This window comes from Staurois parvus, unplaced genomic scaffold (genome assembly GCF_062004578.1).
Source record: "Staurois parvus isolate SC_StPar_1 unplaced genomic scaffold, SC_StPar_1.0 ptg001701l, whole genome shotgun sequence".
NCBI lineage: Eukaryota > Metazoa > Chordata > Amphibia > Anura > Ranidae > Staurois > Staurois parvus.
In genome coordinates this window covers 69065-85090 of record NW_028319497.1, presented here as the reverse complement: position 1 = coordinate 85090, position 16026 = coordinate 69065, and the positions used below count along the sequence as shown (strand labels likewise).

Sequence of the window (16026 nt, the reverse complement as noted above, 5' to 3'; positions counted from 1 at the left end):
AATCCGTGAAGAGGAGTAGCAGGAGAAGGAGCATCTGAACGAGCGGAAGATGCCAACGAGCGACAACTCCCCTCAGCAGAGGTGTTTGAGCCTTGACTGGCTGATAGAGGGCGATTGACGTCGGGTGACGGAGCAAGTAACGGAGCGGGTGATGGAGCGGGGGCTGGGGCAGGCAGAACCGCCGTATCTTTATCACGGTTTTCCCAGGCCACCGAATGGCGACGCTGCATATGCTGACACAACGCTGTAGTCCCAACATGGGCCCCCTGGCCACGCTTGACTTTCTGGCCACATAGTCGACATACGGCTACGTTTACTTCCTCGGGCGGCTTGACGAAAAATTGCCACACCGCCGAGTAGGAAACTTTGCCCCCGCTACTCCTCACTGGCTGACTGCTACTTCCTCCGTGCACACCGGCACCACTACTGGCCGTGGTGGTAGGCTGCAGTGGAGCTTGTGCTCTACTCCGTGGCCGTTTGCCTCCACTGACACTGCTGCGACCCTGCTGCCTCCTGGGCAACCCACCGACTGTTTTGCTGGCTGGCAAGCTGCCACCCTCTTCTCCTGATGATGCGGAAGCAATAGCCTGATGACGACGAGGCTGCCAAGTGCGATCAACCTCCTCATCATCAAGTAGGGTCTCCGCCTCACTACTAGCCCCCTCGGCTGCGTCTGGGTCAGGAGACAGACCTGTCTCTAGACCGGCTACCGAGCCACTCTCCTCGCCACTACTTCTTCGCCTGGCTGCTGAAGAGGCGGATGTCTCCCCCCGTTCCTGACCGCCCTCTGTTAGCTCTTCCTCACTGTACAGTGGGGCTGAGCCCACAGCATGCGATACTTCGCTTGGTGAGGGAACACCAAAGGACAGGGGCAGGTCGAGGACCCGTGATTTCAGTGGGCTTGCTCCCGGGCCATGCCAACTAACGGTTGTGTCTGACGTACACACCGACCGTTGGCTGTAGGTGTCAGAGGTGACCTGGGAAGAGGAAGACGACCGAGTCAACCAATCGATGACGGCAGGGTTGTCGGTGGAGACACGACCGCTGGATGACACCGGGAGCACTGGCCTCTGGCTGCGACTAGTGCTGCCTCGACCCCTTCCTCTGCTGCCACGTCTGCTCGCTCCTGAAACATTGCCTCCTCTGCCACTCCTCTGCATGTTGTCTGACATACTCTTTAATTCAATAAGCACCCCAAAAATAAAACCGGATTTAACTCTTTGAACGTACAATAGTGGTTGTGAAGCAGAAAGTCAGTTTATTGTACACAATCGGTCAATTGCAGCTTGTCGTTGGCTGGAAACTGTACGTTTCTGTCACTGGAATGCACTAATCACCCAAAAAATATTACCGCCAGCCGGCGTGTAAATGGATTTAACTCTTTGAATGTACAATAGTGGTTGTGAAGCAGAAAGTCAGTTTATTTTGCACAATCGGCAAACTGCAGCACCAACTGTGCACGACAGCCACCAAAAAAAAAAAGGGTGTATGTCACTTTAAATTTTCGATTCTTTGATAGCTGTGGCCCTAAGTAACGATTCTGTGTTCCTGAGTAACGATTCTGTGTCCCTGAGTAACGATTCTGTGTCCCTGAGTAACGATTCTGTGGCCCTAAAGTCTCTGTGGCCCTAACTCTGTCCCTAATACACAGAGGTCTGTCTCTCTTGAATGACCGGAGGCTAATGGAGAATTCTAAGATGGCCGCGATTTATAGCTCCACCATTACACAGTGCTGGCTGGCTGCTGATTGGCTAATGCGATCACATGTCATGAATGCATTATGGGTCAGCGCGCCTTGTCTGCGCGCCTTCCCAGAGATCCCCGCCCCATCTTCTCTGTCCATTTTCTCCGTCGCCACACATGTCGCCGCCATTTTTGGGAAAATTCGATTCGTGCATCCGAAGTTTGCTAATCTTCGGATTCGTCGCGAATAGAATTTTTCCAAATCTTCGGAACGAATTCCACTTCGTCATGTTCGATTCGCTCATCTCTAGTGACCACCTTAGCTCTTCTCAGGTTGGCCAGCAAAGGGTAGAGATGTAACTGTACCCACAGATGCATTTCTGGGTATTGACCACTTCCTCAGAGTCTCTGATAAAGCAGTTGATACCCCAAAATACATTAATAATGGCAGGAGAGCCCCCTAAGTCACTCCACTTGGAGATTGCCATACTTCTACAGCAGTTCCACTTCAAGATCTCCTTAGTACTTCTCATGTTGGCCAGTAGAGGTTAGAGAAGTAACTCTGCCCACTAATGCATTTCCAGGTAGCAGACCCCTTCGTAAGAGTCTCTGTTGAAGAATTGGATACTCAGAAATGTGTTAGTATTGGCAACAGAGCCCCCCCAAGTCACTCCATTTGAAGATTGCCATTCCTTTACAGTAGGTCCACTTCAAGATCTCCTTCGAACGTTTCAGGTTGGCCAGTAGAGCGTTTCCCGTTCTCTGCACATCAGCCCTGTTTTTAGTCAGTTAATTTCAATTTAATTGCAAGTCTCAAGTTTCTTTTAGGATAATGATATTGTCTTCTACAATACATATACCTTTCTTGTTTCTAGAATCATTGTTACTGTTTTTATGTCAAGACACAAATGCTTTAGTACACCTGGTATTATGCATGACCCCATTAAACTGACAGAGGGGCCCGAGAATCGAAAGCAGAGTACAGGGGGTCAGCAGGGCAGAAGATAGGGTCAGCAGTTTGTAGGGCAGTGTACAGGGGCATTCATTTGTACAGTAGTGTAGAGGGGTTTGCAGGGCGGAGGGCAGGGTTCAGAAGGGCAATGTACAGGGTCCACAGGGTGGAAGACAAGGGCCAACAAGGCAATGTACAATGGTTCGCAGGGTGGAACACAGGAGTCAAAAAGGCAGTGTGCAGGGGTCAGCAGAGCTAAGGACAGGGGTCAGCAGAGCCAAGGACAGGGGTCAATGCTGGCAGGGAGAGGACAGGGGTCACTGCTGGCAGGGCAGAGAGACAGGGGTCACTGCTGGCAGGGCAGAGAGACAGGGGTCACTGCTGGCAGGGCAGAGAGACAGGGGTCACTGCTGGCAGGGCAGAGAGACAGGGGTCACTGCTGGCAGGGCAGAGAGACAGGGGTCACTGCTGGCAGGGCAGAGAGACAGGGGTCACTGCTGGCAGGGCAGAGAGACAGGGGTCACTGCTGGCAGGGCAGAGAGACAGGGGTCACTGCTGGCAGGGCAGAGGGACAGGGGTCACTGCTGGCAGGACAGAGGACAGGGGTCACTGCTGGCAGGACAGAGGACAGGGGTCACTGCTGACAGGGCAGAGAGACAGGGGTCACTGCTGGCATGGCAGAGGACAGGGGTCACTGTTGACAGGGCAGAGGACAGGGGTCACTGTTGGCAGGGCAGAGGACAGGGGTCACTGTTGGCAGGGCAGAGGACAGGGGTCACTGTTGGCAGGGCAGAGGACAGGGGTCACTGTTGGCAGGGCAGAGGACAGGGGTCACTCAGGTGCCATTAACCCATTACTGCCTGAGAGTGCAATCCTTCTCTAGCTTATTGTGATCCTTCTTCTTCTTTTGTTGGTTCGGTCAGCAGGGAAGGGACAATCGCTCAGAAAGCCCGACTTTATTTTATGATTGGATAGAGAGGGGAAGGGTTGGATCTTTCTATTTGTTCGATCTTAAATGCCGTCACCGAGATATCTCTTCTCATCCTGATCTTACAGCCATCATCTAGACAGAAAGTAAGGGTAAACCTCCCTCATGTGGACATATAAAAAAAAAGCCAATACGTGTTGGGGTTCCAAGGATCCTGCTTCATCGGGGCTCTGCGCTGTTGTAGGGGGACCCCTTTTAACCCCTGAAACATGTTAGCTTTTTATGATACAAAATTCGAAACAAAAATAAAATCTGGGTGTAATGGGTGCTTTGGGTGCTTTCCTCCCTGAACAATCAGTCCCTGCTGGAGCAAAGAACCAACTGTACGGCCACCTGTCCCAGAATCACAAGTTGTCCAGCATCCTCGGGGGTGGATACCAGCGGCTTATTAAATGTTCTAATGATGTCAGTGGCTATAATTCTACAACTCTGACTTGTCTGTGGTTGTAGAACAACCAGTCCCAGCATGCACTTTCCGCTTCTTTATGGTACTATTAGTTACAGCAGAATCCTTGCAGCTTGTATTTGTTACGTCTAACCACCATTGTCTCTAATTGGACCCAGACAAACGTAACGGGAGTAATCTGCAGCACTGGCAGCTCCTGGACCGGATACTACAGCAAATCGTCCTTCAGGATGAGAGCGGAGAAGATCCCGATGTGTCCGCACTGGAGAACTTCAATGTCAAGAATATTATAAAGATGTACGTTCTCTGTACCCCCCAACCCCCACCTCTCTATATATTTTACTGTTTTTAAGTATCACTATCTGCACCAGAGGAGCTTACACTTTAATGCATTATAACACTATTATTATACATTTATATAGCTCTGACATATACCGAAGCGCTGTACACAGAACATTGAGCCAGCCACATCAGTCTCTGCAGCAGAGGAGCTGACACCCTAATGTCCCCTCCCCCACAGTCACATCAGTCTCTGCAGCAGAGGAGCTGACACCCTAATGTCGGCCCACAGTCACACACTATTATTATTATACATTTATATAGCTCTGACATATACCGCAGCGCTGTACAGAGATCCCTGAGCCAGTCACATCAGTCTCTGTACCAGAGGAGCTTACACTCTAATGTCCCCTCCCCCACAGTCACATCAGTCTCTGTACCAGAGGAGCTTACACTCTAATGTCCCCTCCCCCACAGTCACATCAGTCTCTGTACCAGAGGAGCTTACACTCTAATGTCCCCTCCCCCACAGTCACATCAGTCTCTGTACCAGAGGAGCTTACACTCTAATGTCCCCTCCCCCACAGTCACATCAGTCTCTGTACCAGAGGAGCTTACACTCTAATGTCCCCTCCCCCACAGTCACATCAGTCTCTGTGCCAGAGGAGCTTACACTCTAATGTCCCCCACAGTCATCACTGCACCAGAGGAGCTGAGACTCTAATGTCCCCTCCACCCAGTCACATCAGTCTCTGTGCCAGAGGAGCTTACACTCTAATGTCTCCTCATTCACAGTCACATCAGTCTCTGCACCAGAGGAGCTTACACTCTAATGTCCCCTCCCCCACAGTCACATCAGTCTCTGTACCAGAGGAGCTTACACTCTAATGTCTCCTCATTCACAGTCCCATCAGTCTCTGCACCAGAGGAGCTTACACTCTAATGTCCCCTCCCCCACAGTCACATCAGTCTCTGTACCAGAGGAGCTTACACTCTAATGTCCCCTCCCCCACAGTCACATCAGTCTCTGTACCAGAGGAGCTTACACTCTAATGTCCCCTCCCCCACAGTCACATCAGTCTCTGTACCAGAGGAGCTTACACTCTAATGTCCCCTCCCCCACAGTCACATCAGTCTCTGTACCAGAGGAGCTTACACTCTAATGTCTCCTCATTCACAGTCCCATCAGTCTCTGCACCAGAGGAGCTTACACTTTAATGTCCCCTCCCCCACAGTCACATCAGTCTCTGTACCAGAGGAGCTTACACTCTAATGTCCCCTCCCCCACAGTCCCATCAGACTCTGTACCAGAGGAGCTTACACTCTAATGTCCCCTCCCCCACAGTCACATCAGTCTCTGTACCAGAGGAGCTTACACTCTAATGTCCCCTCCCCCACAGTCACACACTATTATTATACATTTATATATCTTTGACATATACCGCAGCGCTGTACAGGGAACACTGAGCCAGTCACATCAGTCTCTGTACCAGAGGAGCTGACACTTTATAATGTCCCTTCACAGTCAACCAACTATAGAGGATATAGCTGTGACATATTCTATAATGCTGTACAGAGAACACTAGGCCATCCATGTTACTATCTGAACCAGAAGAGCTCACGCTCTAATACCCCTCTCCCCCATTTCAATAGATCTTACATACACTATATTGCCAAAAGTATTGGCCCCGCCCTCCATATCATGTGATTCAGGTGTTCCAATCCCCTCCATATCATGTGATTCAGGTGTTCCAATCCCCTCCCAATCATGTGATTCTAATGTTCCAATCCCCTCCATGGACACAGGTGTATACAATCCATCCCCTAGGCATGCAGACTGCTTCTACAAACATTGGTGAAAGAATGGGTCGCTCTCAGGAGCCCAGTGACTCCAAGCGTGGTCCCGTGATAGGTGGCCACCTGGGCAATAAGTCCATCCGTGACATTTCCTGGCTACTAAATATTCCACGCTCAACTGTTAGTGGGATTATAACAAAGTGGAAGCCACTGGGAACAACAGCCACTCAGCCACCAAGTGGTAGGCCACGTCACATGACAGGGCGGGGTCAGCGCATGCTGAAGCGCACAGTGCGCAGAAGTCACCAACTGTCTGCAGAGTCAATAGCTCAAGACCTCCAAACTTGGTGTGGCCTTCAGATGAGCCCAACAACAGTGCGTAGAGAGCTTCATGGAATGGGTTTCCATGGCCGAGCAGCTGCATCCAAGCCTTCCATCACCAAGTGCATTGCAAAGTGTCGGATGCCGTGGTGTAAAGCACGTTGCCACTGGACTCTAGAGCAGGGGAGACCTGTTCTCTGGAGTGACCAATCATGCTTCTCTGTCTGGCAATCCGATGGACTTGTCTGGGTTGGGCGATTGCCAGGAGAACGGTACTTGCCTGACTGCATTGTACCAAGTGTAAAGTTTGGTGGAGGGGGGATTATGGTGTGGGGGTGTTTTTCAAGGGTTGGGCTTGGCCCCCTAGTTCCAGTGAAAGGAACTCTTAAGGCGACATTTTGGACAATTTCATGCTCCCAACTTTGTGGGAGGAGTTTGGGGATGGCCCCTTCCTGTTCCAACATGACTGCCCACCAGTGCACAAAGCAAGGTCCATAAAGACATGGAGGAGCCAGTTTGGGGTGGAGGAACTTGACTGTCCTGCACAGAGTCCTGACCTCAACCCCATAGAACACCTTTGGGATGAATTAGAGCGGAGACTGCGAGCCAGGCCCCCTCCCCCGACATCAGTGCCTGACCTGACAAATGTGCATCTGGAAGAATGGTCCAACCTTCCCATAGACACTCTCCTAAACCTTGTGGACGGCCTTCCCAGAAGAGTTGAAGCTGTTATAGCTGCAAAGAGCGGGGCCAACTCAATATTGAACCCTACGGACTAAGACTGGGGGGCCATTAAAGGTCATGTTTGTGGAAAGGCCGACGGCCCAATACTTTCGGTAATATAGTGTATACCGCAGTGCAGAGAACATTGGATCTGACGTGTCTGTTAACATCTGAACGGACGTGGTCACAGTCAAGTCTTTCCCTGGGGGGGGGGGGGATGTAGTGAATGGCGTCCAGCTGTATGATATTCCTGAAGCAGATTTGCTTTCTTACTTTCAGGTTAGTAAATGAGAACGAGGTGAAGCAATGGCGGGAACAAGCAGAGAAGTTCAGGAAAGGTAAGTGGCTCTGTGTACGGATGACATTGGGGGTGTTCATATTGTCGGCTCTAGGATGGCATTGGGGTTGGCTGATGAGGGGCTGTACTATATTGAGATATCAAAAAATGTATATTTTATGACATGAATCTCATCATTACAGCTCATCGATTATGACGACAAAAACAGAACTTGTGTCCCCTTATACCAGGCATCCCAACCTCTCAGTATCCCGCATCACAGTGACCCCTTACATCAAGAGTCCACAGCATAGTCCCTCACCCCCAATACATCAGGAGTCCTCATCACAGTCCCCTCTTACATCAGCAGTCCTTATCCAAGCCCCTCCCTCTATATTCCAGGAGTCCTCCCTACATCCTCCTAGCAGATTCCCCCTTAAATCAGGCACCTCCCATCATAGTCTCCCCTTACATCAGGAGTCCTCCTTAAGGTCAACCCTTACATCAGTGTCCCACATTACAGTCCTCCTCACAGCAGGAGTGCTTATCACAGTTCCCCCTTCATACATCAGGAATCCCCAGCAGATTCCCCTTTAAATCAGGTACACCCATCATAGTCCCCCCTTACATCAGCAGTCCTCGTCAAAGTCCAACCTTACATTAATGTCTCCACATTACAGCCCCTCCCCTACATCAGGAGTACTCATCAGAGCCCCCCTTATACATTAGAAGTCCCTCATCAGAGCCCTCCTCTTATCAGGTACTCCATTAGAATGCCCTTTTACATCAGGGTCCCCGTCAGAGTGTTCCCTTGAATCAACTGTCCCCATCAGAGTGTTCCCTTGAATCATCTGTTCCCATCAGAGTGCCCCCTTACATTAACTGTTAACATCAGAATTCCCCCCTTTTATCACCTGTCCCCTTCAGAGTGCCCCCTACATCATCTGTCCCCATCAGAGTGCCCCCTTACATCACCTGTCCCCATCAGAGTGCCCCCTTACATCAACTTTCCTCATCAGAGTGCCCCCTTACATCACCTGTCCCCATCAGAGTGCCCCTTTACATCATCTGTCCCCATCAGAGTGCCCCCTTACATCACCTGTCCTCATCAGAGAGCCCCCTTACATCATCTGTCTCCATCAGAGTGCCCCCTTGCATCACCTTTCCCCATCAGAACCCCTCCTTACACCAATTGTCCCAATCAGAGTGCCCCCTTACATCACCTGTCCTCATCAGAGAGCCCCCTTACATCATCTGTCCCCATCAGAGTGCCCCCTTGCATCACCTTTCCCCATCAGAACCCCTCCTTACACCAATTGTCCCAATCAGAGTGCCCCCTTACATCAGTTACCTCCATCAATGCTACTTACATCACTTGTCTCAGTCAGAGTTCCCTCTTACATCACCTGTCCCCATCAGAGTGCCCCCTTACATCAACTGTCCCCATCAGAATGCCCCCTTACATCACCTGTCCCCATCAGAGTGCCCCCTTACATAACCTGTCCCCAGCAGAGTGCCCCCTTACATCACCTGTCCCCATTAGAGTGCCCCCTTACATCACCTGTCCCCATCAGAGTGCCCCCTTACATAACCTGTCCCCAGCAGAGTGCCCCCTTACATCACCTGTCCCCATCAGAGTGCCCCCTTACATCACCTGTCCCCATCAGAGTGCCCCCTTACATCACCTGTCCCCATCAGAGTGCCCCCTTACGTCACCTGTCCCCATCAGAGTGCCCACTTACATCACCTGGCCCCATCAGAGTGCCCCCTTACAGGGGTGTAAGAAAAACTGGGGGTTTACAGCCCCATCAGCACCACCCTAGATCCCGGTATATGGTTGAAGAAGGAGTATGTGTAAGTTTCTTGTGGGTGAGGACATCTAGTGACCCTCCACAAATGCTAACAGCGGTCACTGACTTGGCTTCGTTTAGCAACAAAGCCATTGATGTCCATGTCAGCATTTAGAGGACATGCAGAGCACGTGGTCATAGGTTTTAGGCCGGTGGGTTGTCACGTGTTGAAATGTTCCTCCTCTGTCCCTCCTCCAGAGCACACGGAGCTGACCAGCCGGCTGGAGAGGAAGGAGAGGGAGTGTGAGACGAAGACTCAGGAGAAGGAGGACATGATGAAGACCCTCAACAAGATGAAGGACAAGCTTCAGAAGGAGTCGGTGGAGCTACGCCATGCCCGGGACCAGATGGGGGAGCTGATGGCTCAGCTGAACGAGTTCCCGGTAAGAGAGAAGGGGGATCCGTGGATTTGGGGCAAAAATTTCCCACCTGATTTATACTAAAATTCACCAAAAGAGACTGGAGAGCGGCCCACCCAATGGATATTGGTTCAGTGGTCTCCAAACTGCAGCCTGGGGGCTGGATGAAGCACTTTGCCTACCTTTATCTGACCCTTGGGGCACTATGCCACCAACTGACCCCAATGATGGGGCACTATTCCACCAACTGACACCAATAATGAGGCACTATTCCACCAACTGACACCAATGATGGGGCACTATTCCACCAACTGACACCAATGATGGGGCACTATTCCACCAACTGACACCAATGATGGGGCACTATTCCACCAACTGACACCAATGATGGGACACTATTCCTCCCACTGACACCAATGATGGGGCACTATTCCTCCCACTGACACCAATGATGGGGCACTATTCCTCCCACTGACACCAATGATGGGGCACTATTCCTCCCACTGACACCAATGATGGGGCACTATTCCTCCCACTGACACCAATGATGGGGCACTATTCCTCCCACTGACACCAATGATGGGGCACTATTCCTCAAACTGACACCAATGATGGGGCACTATTCCTCCCACTGACACCAATGATGGGGCACTATTCCTCCCACTGACTCCAATGAAGGGGCACTATTCCTCCCACTGACACCAATGATGGGGCATTATTCCCCCCACTGACTCCAATGAAGGGGCACTATTCCCCCCACTAATACCAATGATGGGGCACTATTCCTCCCACTGACACCAATGATGGGGCACTATTCCTCTCACTGACACCAATGATGGGGCACTATTCCTCCCACTAATACCAATGATGGGGCACTATTCCTCCCACTGACACCAATGATGGGGCGCTATTCCTCCCACTGATACCAATGATGGGGCGCTATTCCTCCCACTGACACCAATGATGGGGCACTATTCCTCCCACTGATACCAATGATGGGGCACTATTCCTCCCACTGACACCAATGATGGGGCACTCTTCCTCCCACTGACACCAATGATGGGGCACTCTTCCTCCCACTGACACCAATGATGGGGCACTATTCCTCCCACTGACACCAATGATGGGACACTATTCCTCCCACTGACACCAATGATGGGGCACTATTCCTCCCACTGACACCAATGATGGGGCACTATTCCTCCCACTGACACCAATGATGGGGCACTATTCCTCCCACTGACACCAATGATGGGGCACTATTCCTCCCACTGACTCCAATGAAGGGGCACTATTCCTCCCACTGACACCAATGATGGGGCATTATTCCCCCCACTGACTCCAATGAAGGGGCACTATTCCCCCCACTAATACCAATGATGGGGCACTATTCCTCCCACTGACACCAATGATGGGGCACTATTCCTCTCACTGACACCAATGATGGGGCACTATTACTCCCACTAATACCAATGATGGGGCACTATTCCTCCCACTGACACCAATGATGGGGCGCTATTCCTCCCACTGATACCAATGATGGGGCGCTATTCCTCCCACTGACACCAATGATGGGGCACTATTCCTCCCACTGATACCAATGATGGGGCACTATTCCTCCCACTGACACCAATGATGGGGCACTCTTCCTCCCACTGACACCAATGATGGGGCACTCTTCCTCCCACTGACACCAATGATGGGGCACTATTCCTCCCACTGACACCAATGATGGGACACTATTCCTCCCACTGACACCAATGATGGGGCACTATTCCTCCCACTGACACCAATGATGGGGCACTATTCCTCCCACTGACACCAATGATGGGGCACTATTCCTCCCACTGACACCAATGATGGGGCACTATGCCACCAACTGACACCAGTGATGGGCCTGTGCAGGTCTTGGCTGTGTTCACAAATATATGAAACAGATCAGCCCCTGCTGCAGCCTCTCACCTTGACTTGCTACAAAGTTACAATGCATAGTCTGATCGCTGGGGGAGGGGAGACTGAGGAAACGCTTCCTCCTCCTTCTACAAAGTTACAATGTACAGTCTGATCACTGGGAGAGGGGAGACTGAGGAAATGCCTCCTCCTCCTTTTACAAAGTTACAATGTACAGTCTGATCCCTGGGGGAGGGGAGACTGAGGAAATGCTTTAGGAATATTAGAGAATAAAGCTGATTCTTTCTCGTGGTGTAATTATAATTATGTGTTTTTTTTTTCCAGAATGGCGGTGCCCTTTCCTTCCCTCCTCCCCCTCCCCCACCTCCAGGGGGCCCCATTCCTGTCCCTCCACCCTTATCCGAAAACTTGCCACCCCCTCCTCCCCCCCAATCATTTTCCTGTTTTCCTCCTCCTCCACCTCCGCCGCCGCCTCCGGGGGGCCCCCCGCCTCCGCCCGGAGCTCCGCCTTTCTTTGGAATGGGCATGATGGCTCCGCCCCTGAACTCCTTTAACCCCGGAACTAGCTTGAGGAAGAAGTCGATTCCGCAGCCGTCACATCCGCTGAAGTCTTTCAACTGGTCCAAACTGAACGAGGTACGGTAGGGGGCGCTCCTGTTCACTTGGCTCCTCCCACATAACAAAAAAAAAGAATATTCATGTTTGTTTCTATATTTCCTCTCATTTTTCATATTTATGGTTCCTGGATCATGTGAGATTTGCGGTTTATTTATTTCCTTTATGTCTTTTTTTTAATCCGGCGTTACATTTCAGATGAATGAATGAGGCGCAAAAGGTTCAAATCACAAATCTAACGCAAATTCTTCTTTTAAAAAATGACTATTTTCAGTGAAGTCCAATAAAAGTGAGTCACATGACTAGAATACAGATCCTCATTCATGTGTTCAAGCTTTGTGAAATGAGTCAATAGTAGCCAACTGCGCTATGCTGGGGGCGCAAATGTGTCTATTCATGATGGCTGCTCCCTCCCCACATGGATGAAAAATATATTGCAATTATAATTTAAAAATATTCTTCCCAAATATACTGACATATTATGTGAAATATTACAATTTTGGCCTTAATCAATATATTTCAATAAATATATATATATATACTGTATGTTGAAATGCATTTTTATTATGATTATTATTATTTTTTAAAAATACATTTCAAATATAATGTAAATCTTTAAAAATACATTTAATCTACATTTTTGGAATGCATTTACAAATATATGTTAAAGTATATGTTAAAAAAAATATGAAGAATATATTTAAAAAATATCTATTTTTAAAAAAAATATTTTTCATATATTTTGTAATATATAAAAAATGCATTTCAACATACAGTATATATATATATATATATATATATATAAAATGCATTTCAACATACAGTATATATATATATATATATATATATATATATATATATATATATAAAATGCATTTCACTATATATATATATATATATATATATATATAATTTTTTTTTTTTTATTATTATTGAAATATATTTTGAAATATATTGAATATGGCCAAAATTGTAGCATTTCAAATATATGGCAATATATTTGGGAAGAGTATTTTAAAAATACTCTTCCCAAATATATTGACATATATTTGAAATACTACAATTTTGGCCATATTCAATATACTATACTATATATTTCAATAAATATTTATTTATATATATATATATATATATATATATATATATATATATATAAATACTGCTTGTATAAATAGACCCCTAATCTAAATCCAAAGCCGCCTTTTTTTTTTTCTTTAGTATACAGCAGTGAAGGATCGGAAGCTTTGTCGGGTTGTTATCATAAAGTGATTGACTTTTATTTGATTCATATTTAAAATATTCTTAATTTTTATATACATATTTTTTTTATATATATATATATATTATATTTATTGGTGTTTTTTTTCATCTGTATAATATATATATAATTATTTTGTTTTTATCTGTATATATATATATATATATAGTTTATATATGTGTATTTATTTTTTATTTCAATATTAATATTTTTTGTACTATTTTTTTCTTCTGAAAATGATTTATTTTCTCACTTTGTTGTTTCGTAATATAACGGTTTGTAACATTGTTTCACTTCACTTTGTGATTGTATAATTTGCCCCACTGAGAGCCGGGTTGTGTGCACGAGCGGCTACAGCAATTTATTGTCATTTTTTGTTTTTATTTCACCATAGTTAGCGTTTGAGTTATTCAGTATATTTTGTCGAGTTGTTAATTGCCATCTGTGACCTTTAGGAGATTCGCCGTATCTACGGCCCATAGTCATGGGGACAGAAAGGGACGAAAAATTCCAAAACGTTTCCGAGAGGAAATTTTATAATGGGGGGCACTAAGGCCAGCCATACATAGTCCGAAAATCAGACCTAAGAATAATCGGCTGATTTTCGCTCTGTTAGTCGGGTCAGTGGCACCGGCCGATTTTCGTGGTTCCTCCCCGTTTCGGTGATCGGGCATGTTGGAAAATTTGTGAAAACCGATTGATTTTCGACTCAATGTTGGTCAAGTCGTACGATCGGTTTTCCAAAAAGAATATGCCGTGACCTGGAAGGAACAGAAGTTTTGCCTGTTATATGGGGGGAACTTTATGACTCAGTCGGGTGATTTTCTAAATCAATGATGGCGCCATCAGATTACCGAGCGAACGGTTTCGATTTTCGGACGTAAAATCGTTCGGAATTTGAACCGTGTATGGCCTGCATTAAAGGGAGTGATCTCCTCTCACTTCCTGTTGTGCCTCCTGGACAGGAAGTTTTAACTACTTCCAGTCCAGACACTTTCCCCCCCTTCCAGTCCGGACACTTTCCCCCCCCTTCCAGTCCGGACACTTTCCCCCCCTTCCAGTCCGGACACTTTCCCCCCCTTCCTGTCCGGACACTTTCCCCCCCTTTTAGTCCGGACACTTTCCCCCCCTTCCAGTCCGGACACTTTCCCCCCCTTCCAGTCCGGACACTTTCCCCCCCTTCCAGTCCGGACACTTTCCCCCCCTTCCAGTCCGGACACTTTCCCCCCCTTCCAGTCCGGACACTTTCCCTCCCTTCCAGTCCGGACACTTTCCCTCCCTTCCAGTCCGGACACTTTCCCTCCCTTCCAATCCGGACACTTTCCCCCCCCCCTTCCAGTCCGGACACTTTCTCTCCCCCCCTTCCAGTCCGGACACTTTCCCTACCCCCCTTCCAGTCCGGACACTTTCCCTCCCCCCCTTCCAGTCTGGACACTTTCCCTCCCCCCCTTCCAGTCCAGACACTTTCCCTCCCCCCCTTCCAGTCCGGACAATTTCCCTCCCCCCTTCCAGTCCGGACACTTCCCCCCCCCCCTTCCAGTCCGGACACTTCCCCCCCCTTCCAGTCCGGACACTTTCCCCCCTTCCAGTCTGGACACTTTCCCCCCTTCCAGTCCGGACACTTTCCCCCCCTTCCAGTCCGGACACTTTCCCCCCCTTCCAGTCTGGACACTTTCCCCCCCTTCCAGTCTGGACACTTTCCCCCCCTTCCAGTCCGGACACTTTTCCCCCCCCCCTTCCAGTCCGGACACTTTCCCTCCCCCCCTTCCAGTCCGGACACTTTCACCCCCTTCCAGTCCGGACACTTTCACCCCCCCCTTCCAGTCCGGACACTTTCACCCCCCCCCCCTTCCAGTCCGGACACTTTCCCCCCCTTCCAGTCCAGGCCAATTTTCAGCTTTCAGCACTATCACACTTTGAATGACAATTGCGCGGTCATGCAACACTGTACCCATGTGAATTTTTTAGCATTTTTTTGAGAGAGATAAAACTTTATTTTGGTGGTATTTATTCACCGCTGGGATTTTTTTTTTTTATGCTATATTAATGTAAAAGTCATAAATTTTGAAAAAAAAGTGTTTTTCTTATAAAATTTTGCAAATAAATAATATTTCATCATAAATCTTGGCCAAAATTTATTCAGTTATCTTTTTAGTGAAAAAAAAACCCAAATTAGTTTTATAACCAACAATTACAACTTTTAAACATTTTTTTTACATTTTTATTTTATTTTTTTATATGATTGTTTATGCTTTTTTTTTTTTTTTTTCTTACACACTGTCACCCTAGCAGTACAGTGTTTTTTTTTTTTTTTACACTGAGGGCTTTTACATAAAGGCTGTAAAATCAATAATTTCTCCTTCTCTCTGGCTTCATTCCTGCAGCCATTGAGAAATACTGTGTGAGCTGTGATTGGTCACAGCTTATCACATGGTACAAGGCTGTTGTGAATAGCCCTGTACTAGGGGCGGACTGACCATTTGGAAACTTGGCACTGCCCGAGGGCCCGGGGTCAGTAGGGGGCCCCATGAGATGCCCCTGGTACCTTTTTCATAGGCTTTTTTGAGTTTGGGCAAGGACAGAGGGGCCCCATGATCCCCTATTGCC

General features: G+C 48.2%; 1 protein-coding gene across 4 annotated transcripts in view; it reads left to right on the top strand.

The window, feature by feature from the left end:
• Nucleotides 1-16026, top strand: part of LOC149434702 (disheveled-associated activator of morphogenesis 2-like) — a 344618-nt gene that overhangs the window by 261860 nt on the left and 66732 nt on the right. For all 4 annotated transcript variants that reach the window (XM_089663497.1, XM_089663496.1, XM_089663499.1 and 1 more), the window contains exons 11-14: nt 4188-4326; nt 7429-7487; nt 9475-9659; nt 11871-12182. In XM_089663497.1, coding sequence (XP_089519623.1) covers nt 4188-4326; nt 7429-7487; nt 9475-9659; nt 11871-12182 — 695 coding nt within the window. The remainder of the gene's footprint in view (nt 1-4187; nt 4327-7428; nt 7488-9474; nt 9660-11870; nt 12183-16026) is intronic.